This window comes from Xiphophorus couchianus, chromosome 23 (assembly GCF_001444195.1).
Source record: "Xiphophorus couchianus chromosome 23, X_couchianus-1.0, whole genome shotgun sequence".
Classification (NCBI taxonomy): domain Eukaryota; kingdom Metazoa; phylum Chordata; class Actinopteri; order Cyprinodontiformes; family Poeciliidae; genus Xiphophorus; species Xiphophorus couchianus.
In genome coordinates, this window is record NC_040250.1 from 16,979,960 (window position 1) to 16,993,226 (window position 13,267).

The 13,267-nt window shown below is 37.2% G+C and overlaps 1 protein-coding gene across 6 annotated transcripts in view; it reads left to right on the forward strand.

Moving 5' to 3' along the window:
• apbb2a (amyloid beta (A4) precursor protein-binding, family B, member 2a) overlaps window positions 1–10,749 on the forward strand; it is a 59,144-nt gene extending 48,395 nt beyond the window's left edge. For all 6 annotated transcript variants that reach the window (XM_028008697.1, XM_028008700.1, XM_028008699.1 and 3 more), the window contains 6 exons: window positions 2,000–2,114; window positions 5,260–5,335; window positions 7,334–7,414; window positions 7,514–7,629; window positions 7,733–7,915; window positions 8,977–10,749. In XM_028008697.1, the coding sequence (XP_027864498.1) occupies window positions 2,000–2,114; window positions 5,260–5,335; window positions 7,334–7,414; window positions 7,514–7,629; window positions 7,733–7,915; window positions 8,977–9,153 (748 nt within the window). In that variant the 3' untranslated portion in view covers window positions 9,154–10,749. The remainder of the gene's footprint in view (window positions 1–1,999; window positions 2,115–5,259; window positions 5,336–7,333; window positions 7,415–7,513; window positions 7,630–7,732; window positions 7,916–8,976) is intronic.
• Window positions 10,750–13,267: the final 2,518 nt, after the last annotated feature.

The following is a 13,267-nucleotide window of genomic DNA, read 5'->3' on the forward strand; positions in this document are numbered from 1 at the left end:
AGAAGAGACGTAAACTCTCCATGATGCAAAGTGCAGCAGCGTTTTTGTTTTTTAAAGTCAGTGGGTGAAACTATTGCTAAAGCATTTATGAACCAAACAGATGCAGGAGGAATAGTTGGGGAGGTCCTTGAATCAAAACAGAAGATCGATCCAAGGACAAACTCTTTTGATGTTTTCGAATAAGTCGCCTACTTCCACTGTCAAACCAAATGTCACCACGCAGCGTGGAACCACTGGTGAGAAAAATAAAATGTGCCACTATTATGACAGCACGTAGATGAGAACAATACACATATAATAAGAGTTTATCGAGGAATCTATGGAAGAATAATAGATGAAAAAGAGGTTTGTGAACCAGAAGCCTACATCAAGAGACATTGTTTCTTTTATAATTGTTTTTTTTTTTTAAACTTATTTTTAGTTGCTTTATGCTTAAATTCAAAGAAAAAACTACTTCAAAGGGCTGAAACAAGCTTTTCAGGGATTGTCTAATGAAAATAGCAAATATCTTACAACAAACGTTGCATAAAACAATAATATGTAGTATCCTTATTTTCCCCCTTGGTAGAGATATGGCCCAGAGTCCCTTTGTTATAAAGACTTTGACTCTTCTCCAAGTGTGAGCTATGGGGATTTTCTTTCTATATCTTCTACCATCCTCATCACTTGGAAAACAAAAAACATCTATCTTTTAGCAACATTTTCCGTTTTATTTTAAAATTATTACCTTGACAGTTGATAAAGGCGCTTGAAGCAAGTTAATTTTTTTTCTTGCAACCATCAGGTGTCCTAGACATCTTTAGGAAGACATCTATGACACTTGAAGAGAATATGAATGGCATGTTCTCTTTTCTTTTCCATTTTGTAGAGTGACAAGGAGCATCAGTGATAGATCACATTTCTACCTCTGGGAAATAGAAAGATAAAATACTGATTAAAAGTTGCTAGATTTTCCAACCCATTTTTAAAAAAAATAAAGTAAAAGTCAACATGACATAATAGACTTTTTTTTCAGTAAGAGATTATCCTCCAGCCCTGGAATATTTCTTTGCTTATTTATAGAATGACTTTTCTACACATCTTTTTTTAGAGGTGCCAAAAACTCTGGAGGTTGCTGTAAATAAATAAATAAAGTCATAAGAAAATATGTTTCCTCGTTAATAACTACCCTTAGAGATTAAATAAACAAGAAGTAATTGAATTTAGGTTTAGTTGATTTGATTATTTTTGTAACAATAATTCTTGATAATTATATTATTAAAAAGCTGTTTCCCTAAATGATGCCACATTTGCAAGAAAAATTTATTTGTTGGCTGAGAAGCAAAATTGCAGGTTTATTTTGTGCCCATTGAAAAACAAATCTTTTCTACCAATGTTATGCAGCCTTTGGTGAAACCAAAGTGATAGTGTGGGGCAGCAACACTGAAGGCAATCTCAATGCAGAGCAATGTTGAGATGAGATTCAGTGGGTAGTGGTAGATATAGTATAGGAAGAAATAGTCAAAGACACACAAACTTCATAATTTTTTGTGCCAGATATAACTAACAGCAGAAAGACATTAAAGGTTTAGAAAATACTTTTAAGTGGCAATGAATGCTGCGTTTCATTTAACCTGTAGACATTTAACCTGCACAATTCTATTCCTTATTATATAACAATATATGTTTTAGGTGATTTGTTTTCAATAGAATATTAAATAATTACTCAAAACTGTTGAGGGTGCATGGAGAATGTAAAGTAACTCAAAATAAATGTTCATAGACATTTAATCAAAGTGTGATTAAATGTCATTTACTAAGCAAGGCCAGCTTATTGATATTAATCACTGAACAATCTTTATTAACGAGATTTTTCTTCTTGGCCTTTTGTTGAAGAAATGTGTTTGGTTGGCCCACTGTGAAGGTGCATTTGGAAAATTGATCCTAATAATGATTTTCTGTCACATCTGCATTAAAAATTCACCTGTGATCGTTCTTGTGTCTTCCAACCATGCTTCAGGGATTTTGCCTATGTGGCCAGAGACAAAAACACGCGGGTGTTGAAGTGCCACGTGTTTCGATGTGATACTCCTGCTGCAGCCATCGCCACAAGTCTCCACGAAATCTGCTCCAAGGTAATGATCATTACTGCTACTGCATTCACAGAGATTGGTTTATCTCACACACTGAAGTGAGTAATCCGTTTTTGAATCAGTGCATTTTATTCTGAGAGGAGAACAGTTTTCCATGGTGGTGGTTTTCAGAAATGCTGTAGCCATACCTTACACATTTACATAATAGTAAATGAATGACATGACAAAAACTGTAGGTGCAGCTACTTTACAACTTTTTCCACTTGTTACCTTTTTATTCAGTCTATAACGTCATGGAGGAATTTTCCCCATATGTTAAGACTACGTTTCACTTAATTGAGATCTTCATACTGGTTTCTGCACAGTTTTCTAAGGTTGTACTGCAGCATAATCTGAGCCATTAGACCACTTTCTTTTCTTTTCACTGATTCAGGTTTAGATGTGCTTGAAAGCATCTTCCTGTTGCATTTTTGTCTGAGCTTTTGGACAGGTGACATTAAATTTGACTTAATTTTTACTACAAAGCAGATAATAGTTTTGTCCATGACTGCAATGTTCCAAGAGCTTGTGGGTTCAAAGTAAACCCAAATAATCACTCCTCCACCACCATGTTTGACTGTTGGTGTAATGTTTGCGGTGATATGCTGTTTGATTTTTTTTTTCTAACATGGTGCTTTGCTTTATAGTTAAGCATCTGTTCTGTGATTTATCCAAAGCACATCAAAGCTCTAGTAGTTTATTTAGTTTACCTATGCAAATCTAAGCCAAAATTCCAGTTTAATAGAAGAGGCCTCCCTCAGCAATTCTTCCAAAACAAAGCCATACTTCAGTCTATAAGTCTATTTCCAATTGTCCCGCAATAACCTGAGGCCTCTAGAGTTTGAAATGGTGCTCCTTGGTTTTTAGCCATTTGTTTGAGCATTGCAGTCTCATTTCAGTGAATTGGCTAGGACATACATGTACATTCATGAGAAGAAAGAGTTAAACAAGCTTTCCCCTGTCTGAGCGGCACAAAAAGATCTTTGATAATGCACCATCTTCAATTTCATGAAGATAACTTGTCTCTGTTTACTTACTGTGTTTACTTACTGCAACTACTGTTTTGTGCTTAAGATTTGTTTCTAGTATGGACCACATAACCTTGGATCTATTGTGTGCAGTCTAGTTTATTCTCCTAAAACCATTTTGTGAATAATTTGCATGTTGCTTTTGCAGTTTCTCAAAGAAAGAAATGCTGGAGAAAGTAAATGTGGCTTTTTTATTAGAGATACTTTCATGTGTGACTCTGCAGCAGATATCGGCTCCATTTAATGAAACAAGAATTACATTTTGCCTTTACATTGGGCTGAAAAACAAGTAAGTCATAAAACATTTAGAATGTGCAACCAAGCCTTGATGATATCACAACCTTTCCAGCTTTTGCGTAGAACCTACAGATACGTGCAACTATTAAAAAACCGTCTGCCAGTATGAGCGATCTCACGTGAACGAAGGCCAATTTCTCATCTCACAAACAGAAAGCTGTGAATGCTACCTTAATCCTAATGCCTGTTATTAAAATCTTCTTCGAGTCATTGCTTCAGTCTGTGAAGCAATGATGATTCTTTTACATGAGCAAACTCCGAAATGGGATTCTGTAAGACTTGCACATAAATATTATGTGTGAAAACAGCCAGCAATGGATCTACAAATTATTCTAGCCCAAGACAAAATTTCACCCAAGAAAACATTGTAGCTTATATGGGCGAAAGTGTGTGGTTTCATAAGAGTATCTCTGAAAACTAGCCCATCCTCTGGTCAACGCTGCCCTTGTAAAGGATGAATTTGTGGAATGACAGATGTTCTTCCTAAGAGAAATGATGACCCATTTAGGGGAAAAAAAAGTCTTTCATTCTTTTACACGCTTTTAGATTTCTAATCCCAAACCAGAGAAAGTATTTTTATTTCTGTGCATTACACGGCACCACAAGTCATACCCTCAAACTATCTATTTTAAACACACTGGTGATTTTCTCTTTACTGCAGGGGACAAACTTAGTGACCTGAGTTTCGTGGCTGAGCAGCACATTGAACTGCGCTCCGTTTTGTGCCTTAGAGTGAATGTGTGTCTTTTAGGCTCCCCTGTTAGCAGAGTTGCAGACAGACTGTCGACTTTGATTAATGACGCCTGCAATTTATCAAGGGTCTGTAGAGAGCGCAATGGCTCGGTGCAGAGGCCATGCAGAATATTCAACTCTCTTTAAAGAGCGCGCATCTCCAAGAAAGAGATCTGTGGCCTCAAAAACTGAAAAAGGGCAGCATCTATTTTATCCGTACGAATGAAGTAGATATGTTTACATATTTTCTTGTAGTCAGCATGAAAATAACTCAAACCATTTCTTCTCAGCAAGCACCGAAGTACCATACTTACACTTTAAACCAACATTTCTGATTAATAAAACACAAATAAGAGAGGCACATAATTTGTAATGAATAAAACTCCAACTTTATAGGAAACTCTGGTCAAATTTGTTGAATTTGTTGCACGTTTGCACAATTGAACAAACAATCTAAGTGCCATTATGTAAATTTCTGTTCTATTTTTGTGCTTCGGCTATGATAAAAAGTTTTAAACCACCTTTAGCATTTTATATTAGCAAATAGTGGTTATGATGGCTAATATTAGTAAAATCTGAATTTCCCTGTTGTGGGAAATTAAGACTGTTTCTACTCTAAAACCAACTTTGTTGTGTATATGTTTATTTTAGAGAATGTCCTCTTAGATTTCTGAAAGACTGAAGACCTTTTCCAAATCCTTTTCGTTTTAAAAAAAATAACTTTGGCTTGTTGAGCTCTGTGACTGAAACCTTGCATAATACATTTTTCAGGCATAAGAGTGTGTCCAAGTTTTGTCTTTTGGTTTCCTGGTAGAGCTTAAGGATAAAACAGAGCAACTTTGCGGTTCTCCATTAGCCTTCATGTTATCTGCTGAAAGTTTTGCCCGTTCCTGCTCTCTTGGAACATGTTTCTTTTAAATAGCTTACTGGAACCAGTTTTCTTGCCCCAAATTTATATTCTGATCGTCATATTCTTCCGTTTTTAATTTTTAATAATTTCCGCCTGGCCTTTCTTTCACTTTTTGTTTACTTCTGGTTTTGTTTGCTGTTTCTCACTTCATGTCCTTTTTCACATATCCATTTCTTTTCAGATTATGGCTGAAAGAAAAAGTGCTAAAGCTGCGGCTGGCAGCTCCTCCCAGAATGGCTCTGATGTGCCCTTACAAGGTAAACACACACACACACACACACACACACGCATTTCCATTACTTCAGAGAATACTTTGATAACATTTCCAGAATAATTAGTTTCATTGCCATTTATTTGTCTACCCTTGCTTATTATAATCCAAAAGGCTTTAAACTATAGTCATCAATCCTGAAGAAAGAGATAATCCTAAATGCGAACGTTTGAAAAGATTTATACCCCCACAACATAAAGAATTCAACATAGCACACGCAGACTACTTTTCTTTTCATTTTCTTTGTAGTTCCCTCATGTAAAAATATCATTTCTCAGTCATGGAAAATCTCCACATTGCAGTCTTTTGTTTTCCCATTACAGATTTTTTCAACATGTCTAGGCTCTTATTTTTTGGAAAGGATGCTCCTTTTGTCTCAGGAGCAGCAGAGAAGAATTGTGTAAAGAAAGGATGGTTGTCTATAGATAGTTCTGTTCATAACCTTGTTTGCTTATTACCACTGCTTGTTTGTCTCAGTCCTAAGTAATTATTGGAAAAAAGAGGAAAAGGTCCAGCACAACCAATCCTCTGCGGTAACCTCAGCTGGTGTGCATGTAAGCTGAGTGTTAAGGGCAAGCAACAAAGGGAATCAGAATATAAAAGAACCATATCAGCAGCTCACTTATGGAGACAGTCAACCTCATTAAAATCCAATAACCGTTTCTTTAGGGAAGTGCCTTGTGCTCCACAGCTCCCACCCCGACCCCAAGATCAAATATAACCCAAAGATCCCTTGCTTCTTCAAAGCTGCACATCCTTGAATTTAAAGATTTGTCACTTGTTAAAATTCAGTGAACAATATTGAGCTTTTAATAGATGAACCAGATCATTGCTTCTGAAGCACTGGTCCTTATTTTGTCAGACACTAACAAATAACACCTAAGTAATTACCAATCTTTACGAGCTCCATCCTCTTGACAGAATAGCATTGTAGAATAGAAAACTATGCCATTAAGCAATGTAGTGAACCCAGACGAAGATGTGAAAAAGAAGCTTGAAAGTCTGTACACTGTCCTAACGTTATGGTACAAGGGCGACAACATCATGTTGAGGGGACTAAAATAGATGTCATTATGAAAAAATAACATTCTGCAGAAATACTGAAGCTCAAGACATCAGCCAGGAAATAAAACCCTGGACACAAATGGTTTTTCCAATGGACAGTGGCAAGAAGCATACCATCAAATTAATTACAAACTGGGTTAAGAACAGCAGCAAGTCAGTGTTTTCATCAGCTATAACAAAAACCCTATTTCAATAGCAAGGTCACCCACAAACTGTAAGCTGTAAAACAGGGTTATGCAGCTAACAATGATTAGTCTAGCAATAAAACATATCAATCATCAAATCCCAGAAGTGACCTCATTCTCCATTTTGCACCTTCCTTAGGACGGAGTCCATCTTCCAAGCTAGTTTACGCTAAGTTTTTTTTTTCTTTTTTTGAGCAAACAGTTTAAATATCTGTTTTCTACAGATAATAACTTTGCCATTTATGATTCTAAAATTCTTTATTTATTGATTGTATTTTTTTTACACACCCTTTTGTTAGTTTTGGATTATTTCAGTGCTCGTATTGTTTGTCATTTTGCCATGTCAGAAATCAACTCAGCCCTGTTGAGCTAAAACTCTATTGTGTCACGATTTGCTTCCTGAGAGTCGAAGATCTTAACGTGGTACGCTGATTGAAGTGCAAATGGTTGCTTTGATCACTTATTTTGTTATGCAGTCATCTCTGCCCACAGGCCAAAGTATAAGCAGGTACCAGCAGGGCTTTCACAGTCAGTCCTCCAAAATCCTGTATGCTCCTCTATCTTTTTTTATGCTCTAATCATGTCAACAGCAGAACAAAATATTAAAATATTCAGTGTTTGTTTATTTCTCAGCTTTAAGCCAATTATCGTGTGTGCACTCCTCTTTTGAAAAATCTGATCTTGTCCTCTGATTAGACTTGCTGTGAATGTCTGAATGTGTTTTCTCTCTGTAGAGTTCCCCATGCCAAAGACTGAACTGGTGCAGAAGTTTCATGTGTTTTATCTTGGTGTGACATATGTGTCTCGCCCAATAGGTAAAGCTGTAATCACACTGAATTCCCCTCTCATCAAACAAGAAAATGTCTTTTTAGTAGATGTCTAGTGTTTTGAGGATACCATGCATTCATCCCCAGGTATGGACATTATTAACGGGGCCATAGAAAACCTCCTGTCGTCCACAGGCAAAGAAGAATGGACCCCTGTCATACTAAGTATTGCGGACACCACCGTGGCTGTCATCAAAGAGAAGGCAGGGGGTTTTCGTGACTAAATAAAATAAATAAAAGATGAGAATATCAATTAAAAAGAGAGGCCGATTAGAGCTCTGACTCTCCTCTTTGATGGCTGCACAGGAGGAAGAGGAGGAGGTGTTGGTGGAGTGCCGTGTGCGGTTTTTGTCCTTCATGGGGGTGGGACGGGACGTGCATACGTTTGCCTTCATCATGGACACTGGGAACCAGCACTTCCAGTGTCACGTCTTCTGGTGTGACCCAAATGCAGGCAGCGTGTCGGAGGCGGTGCAGGCAGCTTGTGTGGTAAGTTCTGAAACTAAAAGCTTGAACTGCAGCATTCTTCTGTCATCTGTCAGAGTTCCTGACCTTTTCAGACTCCAATTTTGAAATATTGTATTTAATTTTAAATTTTTGGCAAAAAAGGACAAATGTTGAATTTTAATTTACATGCATATTTAGAATGCTTGGAGTTTGGTGTCAGTGTGTTCTGAGCATTTAAAGCAATGAAACTCCCACTTTATCACCTGAACCACAGACAACCAGAATAGAAACAAAACTGCCTGTTAACAAAATGTCGAACACGATCTTGAGCAAGACCTCAAGCTTGTTTTATTATAAATACAGTTTTGTCATCCTGGTATATCAAGATAACTGAACCTTACACTGGCTTTGTTATAATAATATTAAGATCAAAATTTTTTTTTTTACTTTCTTTTATCATGATAAAAAAAAAACCTTAAATTTGCTTTGTATAGATTACACAGCATCTTGTGTTAATATAACAAGGTCTCAGTTCTAGGATAGTGAGATAACACAACCTTGAACTAAATTTGACTTGACAAGTTTAATTATCTCGCCCTATCGAGACAACGTGAGCTTGTTTTTTTTGTTGTTGTTTTTTTAAGTTTCCTTCTCTCATTATTGAGATTCTTAACAGCTTCATCATCCAATTACCTGTTTTGTTGTGACCACGTGAATCATCTCATTATCTTGAGAAATAATTGATAATTTTTTAATAATTAGTGCTGTTTCTTAAAATACTAAGGTGGTGAATCAGGTACCACTTTTCTCAGCCTCAGTATATGTGCACATGATCAGTCTGAAATTTCCTCCGCTTTTTTTAAACACCTTATTTCTAGAAAATCTGATCCTTATAGTCAGAAAAATTGAACATGAAGAAGACTGAGCCTTTTCCCTTAAACAAACTGAATGTGGGGGGCAGAAATGTTCTTCTTTACTGATAGACCACATGAGAAATAATTAAGAGAACACAGAGGAGAAAGTAAATAAGGTCTTCAGCTGAATTCCCATTAAATGCTCTTACTCACACCCTCCCTCTTCCTCTTCTTCTTCCTCTTCCTCAGCTCCGGTACCAGAAGTGTCTGGTGGCACGGCCGCCCTCTCAGCGTGCTGGCTCTTCCTCATCTCCCTCTTCAGACTCAGTAACGCGCCGAGTGACCACAAGTGTGAAACGCAGCGTCCAGTCCCTCATAGACACTCTGAAACCCAAGAAACAGCCGTCAGAACTGCCCCAGCAATGACCGTCGCTACTCACTGCATTGCACCCCACCTCAGCCTGGATGCCACTCTCACAGCCACCACAAAAACACTTAACCAGTACCAGACATTGGAAGAGATGATGTACATACAGTATACTTACTACGACGGCGGATGCAGGAAAGCGCCTGATCATATTAAAAAAAAAAAAAAACTAGTCCTGTTTATGTGTGAAGGGACTGGAGAGGTCGCAGAACTGTTCGAACTTTGACGGTCAAGCAGAGTTTTGTCCGAGTGAAAACGTCTCCTGGTTGTGGATATCGTCACCTGATGGATTACATTAACTTTCACTTGACACAGAGGATGACCCAGGTGGGGGGAAAAAAATCACATTTCTTCTCTCAGACTGCTTATGGAGGAACTTAATACCAATACTCATTGGTATTAATTATTTTCTTTCTTCTCTGTACTATTCTGGACTTGTTGACTTGGATGAGCAACAGTAGCCTTCAAGGACATAGAAAGGACGTTGTCTTGCTGTTACAAAAGATTTACATACGAACAACAAAATGATCCAAGATCAAACGGTCGAAACCCTTCATTAGCCCACAGCTGCCCACCAAATGGTATAAAATGTGTCCAACAGAGAAAAAAAGCAAAAACCATTTCATGTAGAATGAAGTGATTGTATTAATGATGTAAATGACTTTATGCAGAAAGAAAGAAATTCAAGCACAAAGTTTGTAGATAAATACTAGTGGGAGATGAGAGATTGGTGAAAGAAGATGGGACTAAAGATTGGTTTGTTTTTTGCATGTTTTCTTGAAGGGGAATGATAAATATGAGTTTGGGGAGAGTATTGATGAGAAGACTTGCGAACACATACACACAAAAAAAGAGAAAATAGAAATGCTTTCTGCATAACTCATCCTTAGTTGTCCATGAATAGATTTACACTGGCACCAGAGCATCCAGCCCCCAACTGAAAGTCTATAGCCCCATGTGTAAAAATGCAAATTAAAGATTGTATTTCTTTTCTTTAGCTTCTTCAATTAATGAGTTAGGAAAACAAAGTAGTTTTTAGTGCATTTAAAGGCTTAAGATTGTAATTTTTTTATATTACAGAACAATGATTTTAAGATTTCAAGAATGTTGAACTGCTTCTGTTTAAACTTGACAAACTGCTCAGGAAATTGTACGATTCCAAATCCAGGCTTTTATTTTGGTAGATGTGAAGAATTTGTGGCCAAAAAAAAAAACACCACAGCACACAAAGTGTTTGCCGTTCTTTATATGGAACAAAAACAAATCAAATATGTGCCATACATGAAAAAAATTATCTTTATTCTCCTAAACCTAAAGAAAAAGATTCCTCTACTGTATGCTCACCATGAAAATGCACATGCAAATCCACAAGACCACAAACATATGCAGAAAAAAAGAAAGAATTTATATGGTGCTCCTGTGGCTAGGAGCCATCACCTGCACCCAGTGTGTGCTCTGTGAATGCAGTTTTATTTAAGTAAAAAAACACACAAAATACAATAGAGATGTGAACCCTTTCATTTCTGTTTGTCACCCATCTCTACACCATGTAAATGTAATCTGTTGTGACAATAAATGCATTACCAAAAAGAGAACAGCAAGCAGTGTCTTGACTGGCCAGTGGAGTAATTTGTTTTTGCTCTTCACCTTGTTTGTATTATAAAATCCAGTTTATCCCACTTTGTAAATATAAGCAGTTTGACTAGATTCTGACTGTGGCACACAAAGAAATTGAAACAGTGATTGATATTATTAGCTCCAGAAATAATTTTTGCGGGCAAACATTTGATGCTACAGTACAGACCAAAAGTTTGGACACACAGTTGTGTCCAAACTTTTGGTCTGTACTGTATGTGGAATTTTGATTCAGCTTTATAATTTCCAATTTGATTTTGATGTCAGAGTTTAAACATCTGCCAAAACTGATCTGCCAAAAATATTTACCTTAATATCGGGTGTCATGTTTTGTCCTAGTTTTGCGTAAGTTGTTACTAGCCAACAATGTTCGTGCCTTCAACTACTCCTGCAATATCTACGCATACCTTGCTGCATTTATATTTGAAGGATTGATATTTATATATCAGGTATTAACATGTTTTTGTCATGCCTGTACAAATTTTTGACAGCTGTGAAGCTGCTAAATCCAAACTAGAGACTGCTGGGAGTAGGAGTGGGTCAGGTAAGGGCATAAGAATTTTAAAAAGCTTTCCTTTACCAAAATGACAGACAAATTGCTGGTGTTCTTGTACTAAAGTCTGCAGCTACATGAAGTAAAGAGTGACTGAGTACTGCCTATTCCCTAAATGTTGCCTCATATTGCCAGTCAGCTTGTTGGAAGATGACTTAAATTTAGCCACGTGCTGACTGGCTACCTAAAAAGATAACCCAGCTAATTAAACAGCTAATATCAGCTGGACTTCAATACATAAGAGTAGGCTGAAAAAATGTCACTATTGTAAATTCTGTTGCTTTAGTGAGGAGAAAAACATTGAGAAAAGTCTTCAAAGTTGCCATATCCAACATCAAAATCCCTTAGGCTCACTAAGTAAGAGTATAGTATTACTTAGTGAGCCTTTTTGCTGTAAATGGTTATTAAATATTCATGGGATGAGAATACATCGCAGTGAGGGTATGAGAAAGTTGAGAGAAATAATACTACTAAGTTTAGTCAAAGTCAAGAATCCTAAAGCGAAGCTCAGGAGGAACGTTGCAAATGTCCTGATCAGACAGCGGGGAGCCTGGAGGGTTGTCCTGTTACAACGTCAGTCTCTGAAACCACACACACACAAAAACTTGTAAAAGCGCACACAGGGTCAGTGCAACCCCGCACGGACTGCGCACAGAGTCAAACATTTGTGGGGACCTAATGAAAACATCTCTATTTTTTCACAACATACTTGTCTCCTTGTGTGACATCATTCCATCACAAACTAAACCTGCAAAGATATTAAGAGAAGATGCACTAAGATGTCACATTCATCTGTCCAAACAATTATACAAAGGAGTGCTTCTGTCCAGAGCAGTGGTCCCCAAACTACGGCCCGCGGGCCAGATGCAGCCCGCCTCCACATTTGGTCCGGCCTCCTGAACAATACCAGAGTATTTTCATATATGTGCATTTTTATTTGATAAGTTGGACTTTTGCAATAAAATGTTCCTTAGTAATAAACTTTATTTATTATTAACTATTAGTTAGTAACTATTTTATACATGCATATAATTGACCCTAACCCTTTTTTTTATGTGGAGAACCCAGTGTTATTTGGTTATTATTTATTTAATAAATAGTGTTATTTCCTGACTTTTGTTCTCTGAAGAATCCAGAAAAGGTTATTTGATTGTGCTTTCTGAAAAACAATACATTTTTATGTTTAGCATTCTTACAATCGTCACACTTTTTCTGTTACAAACTGACCCAGGCCCCCCATCAGAGAAGGGACAAGTTATGTGGCCCTCACAGGAGAAAGTTTGGGGACCCCTGGTCCAGAGGATGCTTCAAGATGACACAAGCTGAGTAGGTGTTTTTATACTTTTTGAACAGTGGCTGAACCCCGTCCAACTTTGCTCTTGAAGAAAGGAGCTGGGAAATGAACAGGAGGCAGGACAACACCTCCTGTTGAGCTCTATGGAAACACACAGCTTGGACTTAAAAGGGGTGACATGGAAGGTGCAGAGTTGCATATTAGATTGTGTTTTAGTAGATGTGCAATTTTGTGTTAAGGGGGAAGCAAGGAGCACGTTCTTGGTTGGAGGCCTATAAACACAGTTATTTACACTTCTATGAAGAAAATTAAGTCAATCATGTTTCCTGGAATGCTTATGTCTCTGTGTAATTTACAGGACAAAACCAATTCAGAATTAAATAAGTATTGTGGCTTCTAAAGAAAGTGAAAAGAAAAACAAAGAAGATTGAAACAAGGAGTCATGGAGTGGAAGTCTATGCATATATGTTGCCTTTGGTGAGCTCCTCGTTATGAAGTCAACTTTGAACTAATTTAAAAGGCGGCACCGAAGGCATGGGCTACTTTATGTTATCAATATCGAGATTGTAAAGATCCACAGCTTCAAACAATTTTAACATCCTTTTAATAAGATGCCAGACAAAGTGTTGTA